At 42.5% G+C, this 21,430-nt stretch overlaps 3 protein-coding genes across 4 annotated transcripts in view; 2 read left to right on the top strand and 1 right to left on the bottom strand.

Moving 5' to 3' along the window:
* The first annotated feature begins 7,725 nt into the window (after window positions 1-7,725).
* Window positions 7,726-21,430, top strand: part of LOC125894881 (type-2 angiotensin II receptor-like) — a 366,195-nt gene continuing 352,490 nt past the window's right edge. The window contains exons 1-2 of one of the 2 annotated variants that reach the window (XR_007450122.1): window positions 7,726-7,931; window positions 8,521-10,600. Coding sequence is in view for 1 of the 2 variants with exons in the window: in XM_049586543.1 (XP_049442500.1) it covers window positions 8,587-9,852 (1,266 nt within the window). In the remaining variant the exon portion in view is untranslated. Of the gene's footprint in view, window positions 7,932-8,520; window positions 12,119-21,430 lie in introns of those variants that run through there. The other variant, XM_049586543.1, reaches the window with a different exon arrangement.
* On the top strand, window positions 14,650-19,396 carry sh2d1ab (SH2 domain containing 1A duplicate b). The gene is made up of 3 exons (XM_049586548.1): window positions 14,650-15,115; window positions 15,374-15,437; window positions 17,029-19,396. Exons 1-3 carry the CDS (start codon window positions 14,979-14,981, stop codon window positions 17,296-17,298), a joined length of 471 nt encoding a protein of 156 aa, XP_049442505.1. The 5' UTR covers window positions 14,650-14,978; the 3' UTR covers window positions 17,299-19,396.
* tenm1 (teneurin transmembrane protein 1) overlaps window positions 19,397-21,430 on the bottom strand; it is a 210,995-nt gene continuing 208,961 nt past the window's right edge. Inside the window, exon 38 of the mRNA XM_049586530.1 lies at window positions 19,397-20,383. Within this exon, the coding sequence (XP_049442487.1) occupies window positions 19,628-20,383 (756 nt within the window). The 3' untranslated portion in view covers window positions 19,397-19,627. The remainder of the gene's footprint in view (window positions 20,384-21,430) is intronic.

The raw sequence follows: 21,430 nt of genomic DNA, 5'->3' as shown, positions 1-21,430 counted from the left end.
TTTTATGTTTTTCTTTTGCCAACCACTAAATACTTGTTAGTTTTAGTTACAGGAAAGATCCACTGTCAGGGTGAAACATTTGTCAGATAAGCACATAACTTCTCACATACAGCACAGCATTGCAAACAAATAACATCATTCAGTCACAAGGCTCTGCGGAAAAATCTGACATGTAAAGCCTTCTTTCTAAAACAACTTGAGTTTTTTACAAGCAGCCAAAATAAAAAAAATGATCATACATTTGGCAGCTCATCGAGGAGATTGTCCTAATCTTCTATCACACCTAAATCACATAAACAAAGCTTTTTCTCTTCAGGGAAACCCGCTTGTTATTGTAGCTCGTGGTGACCAAACCTCAACTGTGCTCACACAGACATTTAAGTTTAGGTGAAATTTGACTTTTGCTTTTCACTGTATTATATTTTATGAGATATTATGTTTGTAATTCAGGTTTCTGAGGTTCTTTCCTTATACATAGGAACAGTTAGCACCATAAATATAACACTGTAACCTCATTTGAAAATGAGTGTAAAAGTAGAGATTTCCCCTCACTAATATACGTCCTTCAGAATGTCCCAGTTAAAGATCTCTCCAGTGAGCTGCTGCTCAGGCATATTCATAAGTCTTTTCAAAACATCTCATATGTATGGCTCACATTCAGAGGTCCCTATCCCATATTACCACTGACGGCCAAAACTCAAACTTCCAGACATGATAGAGTAGCTCTGTAATGAGCTGTGGAACAACATACAGTGCTGTGTTGTACTGCGTGATTGTATCTTAGACTTTATTAGTGGATGTTTCCATAAACCCAGTTTTAGTGTGTAAAACAAGAAAAAATAATATTTTATATATATAATTAATTATATTAATTTGAATGCCATGCCAGCAGCATTTATAGACACAGTGTCTATTGGTCAGTCTAGTACTGACATTCGTGGTCCCCAGAGGATGAATCCTACTGACTCTGGTGATCTCCTGACATTTCCTGTTGTGCCCCTGACACACATTATGTGAAATATCTCAACAAGGTTGACTGGCACAAAATTTTGTACAGACATCCATGGTTCCCAGAGGATGAATCCTACAGACGCTGATGCTCCCCTGACTTTCCTCTAGTGCCACCATGAGCTCGGCATGTGGTTTGGAATGAATAGTTCTGGAAAAGAAATAGGTCCAGACATTTAAAAGGAAGTGAAATAACTTAGGTTTTTATTAGACACATTTAGTTCAATTTTGTTTCAATATTTTATATTATATCAAAATACTTGCCCACCAACATCAGCTGCACTTTGTGTTTAGGGCTAATTAACAAATGTTAACACACTTAACTGAGATGGTAAACATTGCTAAACAAAAGCATGACAGCATTGTGGGCCTGTTTGCTGCGTTTAGCCCAAAGCACCACTGTGCCTTCACACAGCCTCGCAGAGCGTAGCTGTGGACTCTCAGACGTGTTACATGTCATGTCAACAAATGATTCACTTAGTTGAGCCGAGTTGGAGTTTGAGTCATACTTTAAAAATTTAAATGAGATCTGCTTCCTTGGTCAGAAAAGTACAGACTGTATCACTGCTAGTAAATCTGATTCTAAGTGATGCGGTCATTGTTTCCTAAAATAAAAGCTGGGAAATTGAATTCATTAATCCGAACTGTACAAATGGACAAATGTTAATCGTGGAAGTGATTATGTTGAGGAATTTGGAAGGTTTGCACAACAAACATGTATTGACAGCGGGAATGTCATCCATACTTTAAAGCATTTTTGGTGCCACATGTTTTTGCTTATTTGTGTGAGTACATAGTCTGTACCAAGGGTCCAGGCTATCGGTTAACATCTTTATAGCTTCTTGACTGCCCCTTGGAGGAATCGGAGCTGCCTGGACCTCATAAACTCTGCATGAGGTTGACCAGAGTCATGCCCCTTGGGACTCTGTGTGTGGGTGTGTGCAATGCATCCTCACATGTGTGCATTAGAAAATACTAAAAAAAAAAAAGGGAGATGTCAGATCAATTTGACATCAATACTTTCTCATCCCTCTTCCTGTTGTTCATGGAAAAAACACATATGGGAACCAGACTTCCTGTGGCATCGGAGCTACAGTGTGTGCTGCTGCTTCGTGTGTAGGGGTTACGGGACTTGTGGGCTGGTGTGACTGTGCAGTTTGTTTTAGACAAGCACTGCCAAATGTTCTGATGAAAAAATCCTCCAGGAACGACTCTGTGTCCTGGATTCATTATGCACCAACACCATGGACACAACCACATGGAACATGTTGACTGGGATTAAAATAGAAAGGAGAGCAGAGAGAGTGGGAATGCTGGAAATCTGCGCAATCCTGTCTTCTCTCATGGACATCTTGTTGCTGTAAGCACGGGGGCCAGTGTTAGAGACAAGATGTGACGCTAAATATAGCCTCATCTCACCTCTCTCAAGGGCCCCCTACACATATGGGGGCCCCACTGTTCGTACAGCATCCCACACAAGCAGCAGCTTTGATTATGCTCTGAGAACAAATGTTAGGTTGGACTATGTCATGTAGTCCAGAGCTCTCTCAGATTTGTCTTGACCAGCAGAGAGGAAGCAGGGCTCCCAGCCCTGACCTCTCACCTTTCACCCGCATGAGCCCGATTTTCCACGCAGAACTTCATGGATGGTTATGGTTTGCCGTGGTTATCTTCCCAGGATCCGGCCAACGAGGGAGACCCCCGCCGTCAAATAAACACATAGCACATTTATCAGCAAAAAACATAAACATAACAATTATGTAAGCAACTGAAGGGTGTTTGTGAATACAGTATGTGTTTATGTTCTCCTCTCCTTTATTTGAATAGGTCAGCGTGTGTGTGCGTAAAAAGTATGGGTGCATGAGCATGTACTGTTTCGTTTTCTCATGCATGTTGATAAAATCAGATGTTTGCTGTTCATTCTGCTCAGCGGAAACAGTATGTGTGCATCAGTTTTCCATTTGTTATTTTGACTACTAATATCTTGGCTGTACGAGATCGTGTTGCAGCATTCACAGATATACTGTATAAAAATTAGGCTGTATAGATCTTGTTAATGAGAGCAGTAGAAGAAAGAAAAAGAAACTTTTGTAGCAAAAATGTCATGCTTTTAATCCAGACAGAAAAAAACAACAAATAAATAAATAAATAACTGTAAAGAAAATAATTGGCTGTGAGATTGATGTCCAGTAAGGGGTGTGATGTAAGTTTGATGCTCTCTGCTCCATTGCTCTCCTTATCTACTGCCTGTATGGACAGTGCCTTCTGGTTCATCAGACAAAAACCCACAGACACTCACACTCCCACACATGCTCAAACTGTTAATCACCCAGACTCTCAGTTCCTGCCTGAAACTCCCAGAGAGAGGAGGTTTTGAATTTGGTAGCACCAAGTCTGACATATTTCTGCATGTCATGAATGCCACGGAAAGTGAAACATTTATCAACATAATACAAGCTGACTGAATTGATTGTCTGGAGATAGGATAAAGTCAAACTGTCCCTCCAATTGTTGATAAAGGTCAAGAATGTCAAACAGGAGCCGCTCAGAGATAAAACCAAGTGAAAGCAAGGTCGACTTAAAGTGTAACATTATGTAGCAGACAGAGCAATACATCTGTGATCTTTTCACTGTTTCATTGAGGGTTAACTCACAGGCTAACTGTAATGTTAGCAGTGCAGGAAGACATCAACTCCTTATGTAAGTAATATATTAGGAATTAAATAATATTAGTAATAATACCGTAGACTGTAAAAATAATAATAATATAGAATAATACACATGTAAAATATGCATGTTAGCTGTGTCTACAGCCATGCTAGCAGCTCTGTGAGGCTGTTCCTCATGCTAACACCAGCTTGCTAACATGCTAATGGAGACAATGCTAACATTGTGATGCTGGGTACAATGCCCATTAATGTTAGCTTAATGTATTAGCATGCGGTTAATTTTTCTTGTTTCTCTTTCTCTCCGTATATTATTGATAAGACTGTGAATTTTGTGAATATTTTGTTTCAGCCAGAAAATCAATAAAATTATGTTTAAAAAAATGTATTAGCATGCTAACGGGGACAATGCTTAGCTTAATGCATAAGCATGCTAACGAAGACAATGGTAACATGGTGAGGCTGAGTACAACATCCACTAACGTTAGCTTAATGTATTAGCATGCTAACAGTTGCTAAATCCTAAGTGCAGCTTTGGTTGGAAGTTTCATTAGTTTTCCAGATTTTTGGTCATAAACTAAATGTATCAGTAGGGACTGTTCTTTACTTTACAGGAGTACATGAGGAGGGGGGTGGCTAGGGTGTGACTTTGTTTTTTATTTTATTGTATTTGTTTTTTTACCCTCCCCAAACTACAAATATTTTTCGTTGAGCCTCCCTGAGTGACTGGTGAAACATCCATGATCCTTCCTCCACCATAATTAGATTTTTAAAACTTACGCTTTGATGTGTGGAAGTTAAAAGTTAAAAGCTGAAGGCAAAAATCATGGTATTGAAAAAAAGAAATCTTGTTTTTTCACTCCTGTTGTGCACATGCAAACTTTATTTTGGGCCAAGTTTTAAATGAGATGTAAAATAAAGTGATTCTGATTAAACAGACCTATTGCTTTTTTAGCTCAGATCAAGTCTGACAAAGGCATTTGTGATGTGATGTGCAAGATGTATCGAAAGAACCATCAGAAATTGAAAAATCCATCAATAAATTTTGTTTTTATAGTTTCTGGCTATTATCAGTGGTGGCCCTGGCACATTTGGTGTCCGAGGCAAGCTGAGGAGGCGTGGTGAGGCATGAACCCAGAAAAAAGGCCTCTCTATTATTTAGTAGACTTTGCTAGTTATGTTGTTGTGGCCTTATGTCATAAAATAATAGTAGTAATAGTACTAGTAAAAAACAGTATGAGATAAACATTTTGATTTTTTTCTTCCCCCATTTGTGGTGCCCCGCATGGATGATGGTGCCCTTAGCATCCGCCAATACTGCCTATACCGGGTCCATGTCATTGGTTCGACAGCCCATTGGTTTGACATCCCATTAGTCCGACCGTCCGCGGTGTTGCACGGCTCGCCGCGGGCGTATGGTGCGCCTCAACCGGCTTGAGGCGGAGCAGGCTCACGGCTTATGTGTTTGTCACTTTCTTTTTCATTTTAACCCACACCATGATCTTTTCCTGACCCTAACCAAGTTTTTTTTGTGCCTAAACCTAACCATACCTTAACCACAGGGCATCTTGATGATTTCGGAATGGACTTTGTAACAATGAGTTTAATATGGTCGGAACAATAGGATGTTGAACCAATGGGCTGTCGAACCAATGGGCAGTTCCCGCCTATACCACAGGCTGGCACTGGCTATTATGAATGGTGAGAATTTGGTAGTTGTTTTTTTTTAAAGAAAACATGCCAGTGGCTGGTTAAATATATACAAAACACACCCATTTAATTTTGTATGCTCCTCTCTTAAGCCAAATTAAAAAAAACATAAGTTCCTCCCCAGTGCTTAAAAAATTATTTGGCATGCCTCCCCCTTTATGCACCACCCACTCAGAAGTAATGAACAGTCTTGTACTGCTAGCACAACTAAAATGTTAATGTTACTTAAAAGTAAGTAGGACTAATGTAAGTGTTAAGTAACTAATTAAAGTATTGCACCCAGGGTGTCTACAGGTCCTTCACTTTGACTAACTCTCCTGTGTGAAATTTCACATTTCTGATGTCTGATTTTTGAAATCTTTAAGCCCATCTAGTACCGTCTTTTACTTAATACTTGCACTTACCTGTTGGCAAGATGTAGATTAACCACTCTAATAATCATATCCCTACATAAAACCTACCACTGCATGGGACCAAAATACTTACTTTTATACTTACCTGCAATGCTTAAATAAGAAAAATGTGATTTTTTCCAGAAGTCAGTCCGAAATTTGGTTAACAATAATCTCATAAAGGTCTCATGAAGTATTAAATTTAAGTCCTTGGTAACTGTAGACACCCTGATTATGCCAAAACATGCTTAAAGTATTAGAAATGAAAGCACTCATCATGCTGAATACCCCCTTTCAAAGTGTTAAAGGCTACATTAAATTACTGGATTATTATTCCTTACAAATGTTTGGAGGATTTAATGTTTTGGCTGGCGGAGGTGGCTACTGGAAGGCAGTTTCATCATGCTTTAAAAACTGATGGTTCTGTATGTTGAATGTTAATGTACAAGATAACTAGAGCTGTCAGATACATCTGGTGGAGTTAAGCGTGCAATATTAATTATTATTTTATAATAATTTTGGTGTAGTGAAGCCATAATGTAGCAGAGAATGGTACTAGTGCCCCAATTATAGTGCTGTACTTGAGTAAATGTACTTGATTACCCCATTGGATTGCAGAGAAACTGTCAGGGGACATAGTTGTGTTTTTTTCTGTCACCATGTGTTTCTGTTGGCCGGCATTAAGTCATAAATTTCTGTTTTTAGTTTTTGCATGTCATGACTGAGGGCCCTTGGCTTCTCTGTGTGTGTGTATGTGTGAGAACAACTGTGCATACCCAGCATGCCAGTGGAAGAACACTGCATTATGAAGTTTCCCTTTTGGAAAGCATAACCATCACATTTTCACAATTCTGTGCCATACAGCGAATTCCCAGTTTCTCATATCAAGAAGCCAACGACGAAGCTCTTCATTTGCGGCCTTCAAGATCTGCTGCCTTCTCTCTCGCCTTCATCCGTCATCCTCACCGTCAGCTTTCCCACGGCTATTAGAACTTGTCACATCCTGATAGATACTCAATGGAGCATAGTGCACACACACATCTGAACACGCGTGTAAACAGAGGCGAGCACGTTGCGTCGATGCATGCATGCATGCCAGGCTGAGATTAAGTACATCCAGTTGCACAAGTATTGAAGCATAGACGCACACGTGCACGTGCGCGCACGCACGTGCACACACAGGGACAGATGCACGCTCACACCGTTGATCAAAGGAGCTGTGATGTAATCAGTCTCAGAGCTTTGCGAGCATCCCTCATTAACTTTCACCAGAGGCTTTAATGAAAAACCACTGGAGGGAATCTCCGCTTTCTCTCCTTCTTTCCCTCCTCTTTCTCCCTCTCTTTCCTTCTCATCTCCTTGTTCACTCCCTGCAGTATCTGCTCGTCCTCCCCCTCATTCATCTTCCATACTGTGCCTCCCCCCTCTCCCTCTGCCCCAGTGGCTGGCTTGACTTCCGCTGAAACAGAGTAAATATTTCCCATGGCTTATCTGACCGCTGGCAGGACGAATATGACACAAAGTGCGAGGCTCTGCTAATTAACACACAGCCTCCATTCCTCAGGTCAGAGGCCCCGGTGGGGACAGTTAGAGCTTTAAGTTTGACACCTCAAACACACTGGTGTCCTGTTAATTATGGTCAGGTATGACACATGGTTGTGTTTCTGCAGTCACTGGAGACGTAGCTATTTCTCAAACTCACATCTTGACTTGATTTTCCTAGCTTTGGCCTTTTCTGGTAGAAACTCTAGGAGGGAGGGAAAAAAAAGGAGGGATAAAATGAAAAACAGAGAGAGCACGTTTCTCTTATTCTCCCTCTCCCTGCAGGCTGGCCTGTGTCCAGGTACAGTCCAGCCCCTTGGTAATGATGGAGGCGTGACGTGTTAGCAACTTCCCTGTTGTGCAATCATCAAGAGGCTCTTGGGGGCTATAAGACCCCCAACCTCATCTGGTTTCTCAGAGCCTTCACTCTGATTTCTACATACACACACAGAGGCACACACACAAACACAGAGGCATGATATGGTCTGGGGCACTCAGCTGTGCAGTTTCTATTAGAGGGGTCGAGGAGCAATTGTCAAGACATGGACTTTAGCCAAGAGAGACACTGAAAACGGCTTGACTGCTTTTGGACTGGATGCCTAATCACTCAAAGGTAAAATTAATTCTTTAAATAGACTGAAATTATATACTGACTCTAGTTTGATTTGATCATATCTCAATTTTAATTTAATTTAATAAAGCATCCAGAAGCTTATTTCACTAATTCAACTGTCTTAACATAATGTCACATTATTTTTCTCATTGGAAAAAGTTATTTAAAGATGTAACCTCCTACATCTTACTGATTGCCTTCTTTAGATTGTATTTGTTTTTTATTTATTCTATAATTAATGCATTCCCCTGGTGCACCGGACCGTAATAGGTGATTTAAGATTCCTGTAAAACAATTGCAACTTAAATTAAGATGACACTTATTCATGAAATGTTTCAAAAACTTATTTCAGTCATTAATACACAATCGATGTTTCTAAGGAACCCATTAAGCAGCCAGAACATTACAACGCCCTCATATGTATTTCATTACTGCCCAACTTCAAGAGTGGTGTAATGTATTTTTGCTGCGATTAGTTATCAAGTAGGACAGCTAATAAACACTGCAGCCAACTAAAGATTACCATGCATTACTGTGTCCGTAAAAGGCAGCTGAATTTTGAATGCCGTCTGTTTTGTTTTATTTCCAGCCGACCTTGGAAAACTGAAAGGAGGGAAGTGAAATTGTGTGGCGCAAGGGTACATCCAGTTCCATAATGGCAATCCCAAATGACCTCTCCCTTTTCAACTCCACCTCCTCCCTTTATTCAGCAACAAAGATTGAACCTAACACCTCTCTGGCCCCCTCTGCTCCCCACTGCCCGGACTGGCCTCCCATACCCATGACTATAGTTATCCCTGCCATCTACAGCGTTATCTGTGTGCTGGGAACCATAGCCAACGCCCTGGCAGTGTGCGTTTTGGCCCATGCCAGCACCTCAAGGAGAACTGTTGCTAACACTTTCATGCTGAACCTGTGTGTATCTGACCTGCTGTTCCTGCTGTCTCTCCCACTGTGGGCTGTCTACTACTCCCAGGGCTACAGCTGGCCCTTTGGTTGGGTTGCCTGCAAAGTCTGCGGAGCTCTCCACAATCTCAACCTCTACGCGTCCATCTTCTTCATCACATGCATGAGCATAGACCGCTACCTGGCCATCGTGCATCCGCTCCGCTCCCAGAGTGCACGAGACCCCAAGCGTGCCCGGCTTACATGCATCCTGGTGTGGGTGCTGGCATGTGCTTGCTCGGCCCCCATCTTTTACCTGAGGAACACTTACCACCTGGAGAGGCTTGGCGTGGAGGCCTGTGTGATTGACTATCCTGATGATACCTGGTATATGACCCTGGTCTGGATGAAGATGTGTCTGGCCTTTCTGCTGCCACTGCTTGTCATCTCTTGTTGCTACTGTGCAATAGGTAGACATTTGTTGGCTGATACAGGGCTGGTAAGAATGCAGAATGTATCACACCCCAACATGCCCTCTTTTAAATCACTGGAGTCCAGGGACGGCTGCAGTAGACCAGACAGACCCCCGACTCCCTGCGTGAGCCCCAGCTTCAGTGCAAGCAGACCCCTGGAGGGCAGGGGGCTGGAGCGGGTGTTGTGGACAGTAGCTGCTGTGGTCGTGGCCTTTTTCCTCTGCTGGTTCCCCTTCCACTGCGTGACCTTCTTGGATGTGCTGATGAGTGATGGCTGGTTGGATGGCTGTGGGATAGACTGGACAATCCACAACCTCACCCCTCTGACCCTCTGCCTGGGCTTCTCTAACTCTGCCATCAACCCCGTGCTATACTGCTTCATCGGGAACCATTTCCGAGGCCGTCTCGGGGGGCTCTGCAAGGGCCTGTGTGTTCGTATGAAGGTCCGTGGCGATGATCACAGCCAGAAGAGGGGCTCCTTTAGCACCAGGCTAAGCTCCTTCTCCCGAAAACTCAGTGACCTGAAAGACCTGGCGATTGTGGAGCCCTCGGGTTCTGCTTAGCAAGTCCCCAGAAGGGAGACTTTCCCCTCACTCACTTGGTCTCACACCCCAAAGAGTGATGCCAGTGTCAAGTGACTGCCAAACTCCAATAAGCATGAATGTGTGAGACGGAGCTGTTACTATAACTGACTGAGTCAAAGTCCAGCAGAGCTCCATTCTGCCCTACAAAGACAGGAAAAAAAGGACCTAAAGAAAACATGAAGCTGAGGGGAAAAAGGTTTAAAGGAACAGTTTGCCCTAAAAACACATATATTTCCTCTTACCTGCGGTGCTTTTTATCAGTCTAGATTGTTTTGGTGTGAGTTTCTGATGTTGGAGATATAGGACGTTGAGATGTCTGCTTTTTCTCCAATATAATGGAACTAAATGGCACTCGGTTTGTGGTGCTCCAAATGCCAAAAAAAACCCCAACTGCTTTTGAAAAACTCAACAGCAAAGTTTCTTTCCAGCAATCATGACCAGGTTACTCAAGATAATCCACAGACCTTGTTGTGAACAGTTTCATGTAGGAAATATTTTCTTTCTACTGAACTACACCCGGGCGGCACGGTGGTATGGTGGTTAGCACTCTCGCCTCACAGCAAGAGGGTTGCCAGTTCGATCCTGGGCGTGGGAGCCCTTCTGTGTGGAGTTTGCATGTTCTCCCCGTGTCAGCGTGGGTTCTCTCCGGGCACTCCGGCTTCCTCCCACAGTCCAAAAACATGCAGATTGGGGACTAGGTTAATTGATAACTCTAAATTGTCCGTAGGTGTGAGTGTGAGCGTGAATGGTTGTTTGTCTCTATGTGTCGGCCCTGCGATAGTCTGGCGACCTGTCCAGGGTGTACCCTGCCTCTCGCCCGATGTCAGCTGGGATAGGCTCCAGCCCCCCCGCGACCCTCAAGAGGATGAAGCGGTTAGAAGATGAATGAATGAATGAATGAACTACACCCATATCATGGCACAGAAGGAAGCGTGTACTCCACTCATGGACAAGAAGTTTGTGCTCATGACTGCACGGTGATAGGGTTGGTGGGTGTAGTTAGGTAGACAGGAAATAGTTCCAACATGAAGCTGTTCACAACATGGTCTGTGGTTTATTTGAGTAACCAGGTCACAATTTCTGGAAAGAGACATTGTTGTTGAGTTTTTCATATATACTATTTTGGTGCTTTGAGCACCACAAGCTGAGTGCTAACTAGTTTCATTATATTGGACAAAACCTAGACATCTCTACTGATGATATCTCCAATACTCAGCAACTCACACACATAAAAAAATCTAGATTGATAAATAGCACTACAGGTAAGAGGAAATATATGTTTTTTCAATTCTGTAGTGAACTGTTTTTAAAAACACTTTTTTGTTTTTTTAAGTTTTGCAGCTAGTTTGCCAAACCGTGTAACAGATAATTTATATACTTCACGCCTTTAAAGCTGCAGCAGTCAGCTGTTTTTAGTGAAATAGCTTTAAAGAATGTACTGCAAACAACCTGCACAGCAGACAGAAACAGTTGGTGACGAGCTGGTGAACACAGCGCAACATTTAGCAGCTAAGGAGCCTCATATTTTCCACAGGAGTTGGTGGAGACCAAAAACGGAGTGTGAATATTGGACTTACAAATTTTACAAGTTCTCCGTATAAACTTTAAAGATAAATGATATGTTGGTTTTTATGTTCACAAAGTTCTCCCATGTCAGTTACAGCTACTCTGCTAAGCTAGGCTAGTATTAGTTTAGCAGGACCAATTTAGTTGCTGTTACTTTATCATGGTTGGAATTAGCTTCTGCCTCATGTACATGGGATCATAACTTGATATTAAGATGTTTGGTGACCATAATAGTTTTTTATCACATGAAAACAGGCATGAAGGAAGAGGTACATTTATGTTTACCTCCTGTAATGCTAGCTGTAGCTATCTCAACAGCTAGCTTGTTTTTAAGCTTCATTTTGTAGCTTTGCAAACTGTGATTTCTCTGAAATGATAACCAAAGCATACTATTTTATATGGTAACACAATGTTATTGAGGTTACTCTATTTTGAATGCCTAGCTACTGCATTTTGGCTTTGTACAGGCCAAAACATTGAAAGACAGATGTAAAAGGATAATTATTAACCAGTCATAGCAATGCTACCACTACTGTTCTTTTTGGGACAAAGATATTATATGTGTAATCATGTAACCTGTAACATTTTTATTATATTATTCTGTAAAGACAGATTAGGAAAGTAAGAGTGACTGCATTTCTTTGACTGAATAAGAAATAAAGTGAACAATATTTCCCTATCAGTGCCACTTCTTTGTTGGGTTCGACCTTTCTTTCCCTAAAACAGGAGGTTGCTGAGTTTATCTCAGTTCAGAGACACACATGCAACGATTTTGTGAAACTGATTCCATTTATGATTTTTTTACTTTCCCAATCTCACCCTCCAACAGCTGTGACTCCTGAGTTTCCGCCCCCCTGGGAATGAGAGTGCGGGGATTACTGTCGGTCCGGCAGATGGGGATTCAGTCTCCCTCTTTTTCCTCCCCTCCTAGAATGCCTCACATGGATTCCGTACATATCAAGGCCAGATATCATAATCTCATACTAATGTCCTTATGAAGCATTCCAGTCCAGCCAGTTGTGTTGGTCGAGGGAGCCGCCAGCTAATCAATGATGTATCTCTGTCTGCTATTTGTGTCCAGTATAGATCCACTGCATTCTGCATTGACCCTGGCCTGCCTCTCTGTGAGCTCAGAGCCGAAGGGAGTATGGTTTAATTTTGTTTTGCGCTGGTGGAGGCTATGGGAATATTATACACAGGAATGTTGAGTGGATAATAGTAGATGTACTTTTCTTTGTGCCTAAACGGTGAAGTGGTTTTGCTTTTCCTTATTCCAGACTTAAAAGCAATACAGCCTAAATGTTTTTAGAAATATGGAAGACAGGGCACTTTACTTCAGCTTACTTGCAGCAGGTGGCTCCTTATTGATCTTGAAAAGCTTGCCACTGGATGGCGCTAAAGTGCTGTAGAAGCAGTGAACAAGATGCCACTGGCTGCTTACCCAGACAGAGCCCCAAAGTCCCACTGCTCATGATCTCTCTGAGCCGAGGGAAAGATGGCTCTGACACAGACTGATGACTCATGTAGGATACTGAATGTATAAAAACAGAAATCTCCAACAAATGCTGCATTTAAAGAGAACTACCAGCTCAAAGAATGCACTGAATGGCACAATCATCTGGTTTGCCTTCCTTGAAGGGTCCTTTGCAAGGAGCATCTGGTGGTCTGAAGGACTCCACGCAGTCGTGACCGTGGTGTGAATGAAAACCAAGAATAATATACATCTCAGCACGTCTGAGCTGAGCTTAAAGTGCCAGACGCCGTGCAATCATCTCGGTAAAACGAGGACGGCTGCAAACAGTCAATATTTTAATCACCATCTTTAATTTGACACAGCAGAACTTTCCAACTGACAGGACAGATTGCGGGATGAGTTTGTCGCAGCTCCGCAGTATGTTCATGTACACAGCTTCGTTAGCTGATGTTCCACAGAGCAGGTGTGAGTGTCCTTGACACACGTCTTAAAGAAGACAGATCAGTGACATGTGACTGAGAACATGTGCTACAGTGTGGACCTGTGATGATGATAAAATATAAGCTAAGAAAAGGGAACACTTTAAACACAAGATGTCTGCAGGTTTACCACAAAATGTCTCTCACATATCATAATGTAATGTGTCAAAGTAGTGGGCCTCATTGTGGCTTATTAATGCTTATTTGAGTTGAGAAATATGAGGCATTGGTGATATTTTTCTAATTTGTTGTGGAAAGTAGCTACTTTACCCAAGTGTGGTGCTAAAGTATAATGCTGAGGTACATTATACTAATACTACACTACATCTCAGAGGGAAATATTGTACTTTTCCTCCACGTGTCGTAGCTGTAGTGACAAATTTATAAATAAAATGCCCTGTTCACTGCTTTGTGACCTCTTACACAATCCCAGAACCTGGCTGTAGGCACTTCTCATGTCTTAGATGTGTATGCGTTGTTAGCAGCTCCACCAAAACCTCTCAGATTTTTGTATTTAATCAACTGTTCAAAGACCAAAGAGTTAAAATGATCCAATATTTCATAAAAAGCTGAGACTAAATAAAAGTTAAAAAGAGAGGGCATTTTTTAAAAAAGTAAACTACCTAAAGAAGTTAAAACTAACTCCACCTGCCACAGCTACAGCAGTAAAATGCTACTGACACACTGATGCATGATTATCAACAGTAATGACGTCATGTAGAACAACAATCAGTCACAGAGGACATTTTACTGCAGAATAAGTACCTTTACTTTTCATACTTTAGGCACATTGTGCTGATGATGCTTAAGTGCTTTTACTTAGGAGGGCTTTTGAAGGTTGTTACTTGTAATGGAGTACATGATTGTATTAGTACTTGTGCCCACTGTACATAAGGGTTTTGAATACTTCTTGCACTTCTGTTTCCTGCACAGCAAACCGCACATCTCTATTCATGGAAACTGTGGTGAAAATAGACAGTGTAAGCAAACTTCTGTTAATAAGAAAACAAAGTGCAGCCTCCTGATAATTGAGCTGGAAACAGTATAAGTCACTGCATAAGCACAATATACATTTTCCTGTGTGAAAAGAGTGATATTGCTTTTTTTTATCCCCCTCTTGTGCTTTCTATTGTTGTGGAAATATTCAGTTAGAATCTTTGAAGTTATTTCCTGTTGAAAAATACAATCATTTCCTGAGAGATACACAAACCCACATTTTAAGTGTGTGTGCGCACACATGTATGTGTATGCGTGTGTGTGTTGTAGTGAGAGAGGAAGGCTGCGCAACGAGCCCATAAAGGTTAGAGGTTAGAGAGAGCTGCTATCAGTCTGAGTAAGAAAGTGGAAAATCAGAAAGCTGGCTCGCAGAAGCTCTGGCTCCCAAACGGACGTTTGAAACAGCGAGAACCAAAAATCAAATGAGAGGCTGGACAGCTGCCTCACCTGTGTTCCCAGTCTAGAGGATACACAGTGAAGACCAAAAGGCTCGCTCGCAGTAAAAGTTGAAGGTGAGAAAGAGCGAGAGAAGGTAGAGGAGAGCTGGCACTTGGGAGCAGAACAAAAAGCATATCTGGAGAGAAGCCGTGATGGAAAACCTGCCTGTCTACCACGGACCCATCGGCAAGGAGGAGGGGGAGAGGCGGCTGGCCCAGGACGGGAGAGATGGGTGCTATCTAGTCCGCAACAGTGACTCTGTGCCAGGTGTCTACTGCCTGTGTGTGCTGTGAGTACAGATTGTGCAATATCTTTGCTTCTTTACTGAGACCTCAACACATAATCCTATTTTCTGCTATTATAGAGATTATTGATCTCCTCACATTTAAGAAAATCAAAGCACAAAGGCATGAAGTATTAACTGAAACAAAAAATACAGCGGCCTGTTATTTAGTGTGAAGTCTCCCAAGAGCAATAACAATGACACTGATTTCATTAAGCTGAAAGATGAACCCAGGGTCAAAGGTGTTTCTGTGTGTATGTGCAGGTACAGTGGATACGTCTACACATACAGGCTCCACAAGGACGACGCCGGCTCATGGGCCGCTGAAGTGAGACACTTTATTATTTTATTACTCGCTCTCATACTGCACCGACTCTTTCCGCACCCTAAAACTTTACAAGAGAGGCAAAAACAGCTGCACATCCGCCTCGCTTTGGTTGGTGTTTATTAGTTCTAGAGGTTGTTTTGGTGGCAGCCTAATTCAGCAAGCTGTGAATTTGAGGCAAACATGTTTTTTTTTTCAGGAGTGACAGCACTGAGAAATGGGTTCTTTTCCTTTAGCAATAACACCCTGTGAGATAGTCCCCCCCCCCCCCACCCTCCACCCTACTCCAACACCACAAATTTAAGACGCCACAGCATCAGCATATACTCCAGAGATGGGAAATGTAGAATTGCATTTGACAGCATTTCTGATGGGATATGTAATTGAGCACTGAGGGTTGGCAAACACCCAGAGATGTGAACGTATAGAGACATCTGAAGTCTGTGTCTCTCGCTGACAACTAAAGCTCGATGCTGTTGTAACTACATTTTACCCTCGCTCATTTTTACTGACAGCATCAAGCCAACAGACAGCAGGGGGAGAGGACTCGAATTAAACGGATTTCACTACAAGCTCGATAACAGTTTACATTATTCATGTGCAATATCAATCACTTTAATGAAATATTCCACGGGAACAGAGGTAACACTTGTGGCCGGAGACAGAAACATCCAAAGTGCTTTGCTTTGGAAAAGTGCTGCTTCTTCTCCGTTTGATTGAATGATTTCAAAAATGCATTGAAAGAACAAGATTTTCACCATTTCTCACAGCATGATTGATCGCACAGAGTGACAAACAAATAATGCTTTTCTTTAAAAGTCCTTACTTGACAAAATTACAATTCTTTGAAAGCTTTATAGTTTAGAGATTTTAAACGGACAGCTGTGGGCAAAGTGGGAAATTGACAAGGGTCAGTAATAATGCAAATATCCCTGAAAAAACTTGGATAAAATTTCACTCAATCCAAATGAAAACTGCCACGTAAAACCTTTGTTACCTCGGAAGATGAACTTTTTTTTTTTTTTTTTTACTTCTAAAAATGATCCTTGTGTTATTTCAGTTTTATCCAGTCACAAGTAAAGCTGTTGAGATACTGCTGGGACACTTAAAGCATCTTAGATGTCACACATAAATCCGAAAATAAATGCTTTTTGTTGACTAACAAAATATAAAAAAGAGCCCAGGGCAACTACAACCAGAATCTTCCTAATTTAGCTTGTAAACCCCATGAGTATAGTTTCCATGCTGCCACAGTAGTTTTCACAGCAATTACAGATTGGATTTCTTTTGCATCTTCTTATTTATTGATACCTTTTTATTGCCTTAAATGTGAGTTCAGTGTGAATGTGTGGACCAGATATATGAAAATATAACTGACATGCTTTCCTGCCCGCCATGCACCCGTGTTTCTGCCTCTATCTTCAGCATATCTGATGTCTCTTTATAAGGTGAATCTGTGAGAGCTCATTTCAAACCGGTCCCCGTTCTGTCCTCTTCATTTCCCCGTGGGGTTTGATGTGGAGATGGAGACGAAGGAGCTGAATTCTCCTCTGCTTTTTTTTTTTTTTTTTTTTTTTACCCTCTTGTGTTTCAGACCACTCCTGGTGTGCAGAAACGATATTTCCGGCAAATCAGGAACTTGATAGCAGCTTTCCAGAAGCCCGGACAAGGAATTGCCATGCCTCTGCTCTACCCTGTCACAGCTCAGAGACGGGCACAAACACACACAGAGGCACAGACGCCCAGTAATAGCCTGTCACCGACACACAGCAGCCCTAACGCTTACCTCCAGCAGCGGCCACCTCATGCTGCTCAGGGACAGAAAAACAGGAACAAGAAGGAGGTGCGGCAAGCTTTCGGTTAGGGACAAACCCTAAGCTCAGTTTTGACCTAATTATAAACAAAGAAACTGTTGCTGTTGCATGTCACATGCTGTGTGTGAAGTAAATGTCATTTTTTTTTCCAATTAACGAGCTCCTGTTTGTTAAATCAAGTCATTTAGGTTCTAGCTGTGACTCAGATCTCACTATCCTTCCAGCATCTCTCGCCTTGTTTTTCTGCACATGCGGCACAGAAAGTGCCTCATAACTTTCAGGGATGTAATGTGAAAAATTCAACTGCTGAAACATTAATATCCATCACTGCATACGTAAGTTGACAACAAATATTGTGCTCTGTTTTCTTAACGCAATTCGGTTATGTGAATGGCAAAGGAAATAAATGATATTGGTTGAAATAAACTCTTTTAAATGAGGTCACGCGTACACAGCCATACACACCCGAGCCTCCCTGTGACATATAATGTGGAACAAAAATTCAATTTGACATATTGAAGTACTGATTTCCGTGGAGAGAATGCTGACTGCTCGAGAGGAGGGGGGCGGGGGGCTGTCATTCATCTGATTGACATTACTGGCTCTTCATGAAAAAAATGAGAAAGACAGAAAGAGAAGGAAAGAGAAAGAGAGAGAGCATCCATTCAGCCTAGACGATTCTTCAGTGCAGTGGTCTCCTAGCAACCGGACCCTCCATCTTTTCACCGCTGAGATGAGGTTGGACAGTATCTAGCGGAGCATATGGTTTAGAAGGGAAGGTGCATCGCAGCCGATCAGCAAAGTGCTAGTCAGGAACGTATATCACCTGCTCACAGTCAGAACATATGCATTGTGCGGCTTTGTCATCCTCAGCCCAGGAGAGAAACACAAACAATTAATGGTGGGCAGATGGTGGAGTGACGGTGGGAGGGAGGCGAGTGGGGGATAGGCAGACGGACGGGGAGGTGGATTAGTGGTAGCTAGATTTAAAAAAAAAGAAGAAGAAAAACAAACAAACTTCTCTACTTTCTTTTTTAACTTTTTTTGGGGTGGGGGAGACTTGGAAGTGGTTCACATGTAGTCTGATTGGCATTTCCTAATGAGAGGAGACAAGCTGTAGAGAACAGCACAGCCAACTCCAGGTCCTGCCCCTTCTGCACTCACCACCCACTCGCTGAGCCTCAGCTGTCACATTTCTTCTTCCCTTCCTCTGTGCTTTTTTCTTTCTCTCTCTCTCTCTCTCTCTCTCCCCCTCCTCCTTTTTCTTCTTCTTCTCCTTCTTCTTCGTCTCTTCTGACAGACGCAGGTTTCTCATGCATATCTCGGTTTGAGCCATAATGATGGGTGATAATGACAGCACAGATTTGAAAGTTACAAACTCCCAGAAACAAGAACAAAGAGCGCACAACAAATGTGTGGAGGAAAGGCGCAGAGACGGAGAAGACACCAGAGAGAGAGAGAGAGAGAGAGAGAGAGAGAGCGAGCGGACGCAGAGAGAAATAATAAGCAACAATGCCGATGAAATCCCACCGTGCAATCTGGTAATTCACACATAATAACTTTAATCAGCATTGTAACCCAATAAAGTCAGATTTTTCAGCGAGAATATTTACTATAGCCATGTATAATTCTTTGCAAAAATGTAACTGTTTTTCTATTGATTAACAATACTGACACTTACTTATGAACAACAGAATTTCCAGTTGAGCACTTTTTTCAGTGTGAAAGCACTGGCTATGTACATTCTTGATTTTAGTATACACACTCATACAAACTACTGTTGGAGCACACCAGAGGCAGAAAACCAAGAGAGGTTTCCTTCTCTAAAGGGGAGTGTCAGAGTTGACAAGGCCTCTCTTACACAATATGTAAACGATAGTATATCCGAGGTAAACCATGTAGGAACTCAAATGGCAACCGGAGAGCTCTTGATTTCGAGTCATGAAGAGGATTATTCACTGGCAATCCTAAAGTCTTCATCTCTACAGTTCAGTGGATTTTAACAGAGTCCAAAATGATGAACAGTGTTGAAACAGCAAATGACAGACAGTCAGTCCATCGGTCCGTCGGTGAGTCAGTTGGTCGGTTGGTCAGTCGGTCAGTCCCAGGCCAGTCAGGATACAAAAAGCAAAGCCACAGCCAAACCACACTGCTTGTGCCACTGTTAGAAATTGGAGAACTGGACGATAATAATAAAATACCATCATTTTGTCACAATTAAAGGCATTTGGAAATCATTTTTTCCCCCAATCTCTCTTCTTGTTCTTCTTTGTCGTCGTCTTCTTTTTTTTTGATACAGTATAGAAACAGTAGAACAAATCAGAGTAGAGTAGAAACAGGCAGTCTTTGGTGGGGTGGGGGGCTGCTCAAGTGTCTCTGTTACCTGCCCCCCACCTCGCTTAGTGTCATAAAGTGGATGTTGGAGGGGCAGTCGGACAGCTCCGGCTGCTGCTCTATAGGCAGGGAGTAGTAGCCGTCGTAACCCTGAACCAGTCCTGCGGACAGCAGCTGCTGCTTCTCTGCCTCGCTCCACGCCCTGCTTCCCACATCCCCTAAATCCACCCGCTTCTTCTCCTTCTCCCACGCTCCCTCCACCGCTCTCTTCCTCGCCTCCTCCCTTACCCGCGCCCTCTCCTCCTCCTCATTCCCTCCATAGCGCACGCACAGGCACAGCGCCCCCTGCTGAAGAGTGATATCAGCGAATCGTCGAGTCCTGCCGTTCACAGTGGCGCTCATCTGAGACACACTCACATTCACCCCACTCTCCAGGACACGCCCCCCAACTCCTAACCCCAGAGCGAGGTCTTCCTCGATCGGCCGGGACTGCAGGAAGTGATGGGTGTCGCAGCCATGCACGGTGAAGCTCAGCCCGCTCAGGTGGACGGCACCATTTAAAATGGCTGCCACGCGGCGGCTGTCCTCGCTGGCTACGCCGATGACTTCTGCGCTGACGTGGCCGTGAGAGACGGCAAACCGGATGCTGGGGCCAAGAAGGGAGGGCCGGGAGCCGAAGGGAGGAGGACGTGTCGGCCTGTGGCAAGTTGAGCCGACAGGCTCTGAGACCAGGGGTAACCTCTGCAGAGAGATGAAACTCCTCAGCTGTCTCCGCAGCTCACACTGGATCCCCAAAACCACCTGTGGAAGAAAGTACAACTGGTTAACAAATAAATATTACACAGGTCTGAATCCTCGTACATACTGCAAATAATGTGACTTATCTTGAGAGGAAGAGCACATTAACGATGGCTCTGTTCCATTTGTGTGTTATAATAGCTCACTGGACACACACAGTGGGTCTTTTTAACAAAAGACTTTTGACTCGCCACAGTGGGAAAATCTGTAAATATTAAAATTAATGATAGCTGAACTTCTTTTGGCTGTGTCAGTTTAAGGGTCCTGGTATTGTGCACGTTGTCACACTGTTTAAGCGTTACACCACTGAACAGAACAGAGCCGTCATTAATGTTATAATTAGTAACACCTGTGCTTTTCCTACAATAACAAGTCAAAATGTCTGCTGTGAAGAGGTCTATACAGGAAAGTGGCAACCCTGAGTGGAAGGTAGCCAAAATTAATATCATTATTTTTACCAATGTGTTTCCCGAAATGACTTGTTACATCTGTGATTAAAAAAACAAAACATCTGTTAGGGCTGAGCATATTGTTTGTAGCCGTACTGTGATGAATTGATCATACTGTGTAATTAAATTAACCAAATTAATAAAGCAGAGAAAATCAATTGCACAAAAACAAAATAACAGAGTTGAATTAATAAAGTTATTGTTTCTCATATCTGCAGAGTTTTGTCCCATGCACTGCGTGATAGTGGAATGGTTAATTGAATTGAACATAAGTTTATTTTGCATTTTTACATAAATTTACTCATGTTGTGATACGCAGGACTGCAACTAACAGCCATTTTTATAATGGATTAATCTGACGGGTTTTTTTCTGTTTATTCTTTAAGATATTCAATTTATCGTGATGTGAAACAGATCAAAGCAGCAAATATTTACACCTAAGAAGGGGGAACCAGGCAAAGTTTGACTTAAAGAGACAGTTCAAATTTTTTCGGGATGTATGATGTACTTATCTACGGCCACTGTACAGTAGCAGTCGTTCGGCACACCTCCAGTTTGGAGAAGCAGGCTGGAGTACTGTGACAGAAGCTAAGCAGTGTAC

Source organism: Epinephelus fuscoguttatus, linkage group LG9 (genome assembly GCF_011397635.1).
Source record: "Epinephelus fuscoguttatus linkage group LG9, E.fuscoguttatus.final_Chr_v1".
NCBI lineage: Eukaryota > Metazoa > Chordata > Actinopteri > Perciformes > Serranidae > Epinephelus > Epinephelus fuscoguttatus.
This window is presented reverse-complemented; position numbering and strand designations above follow the sequence as displayed.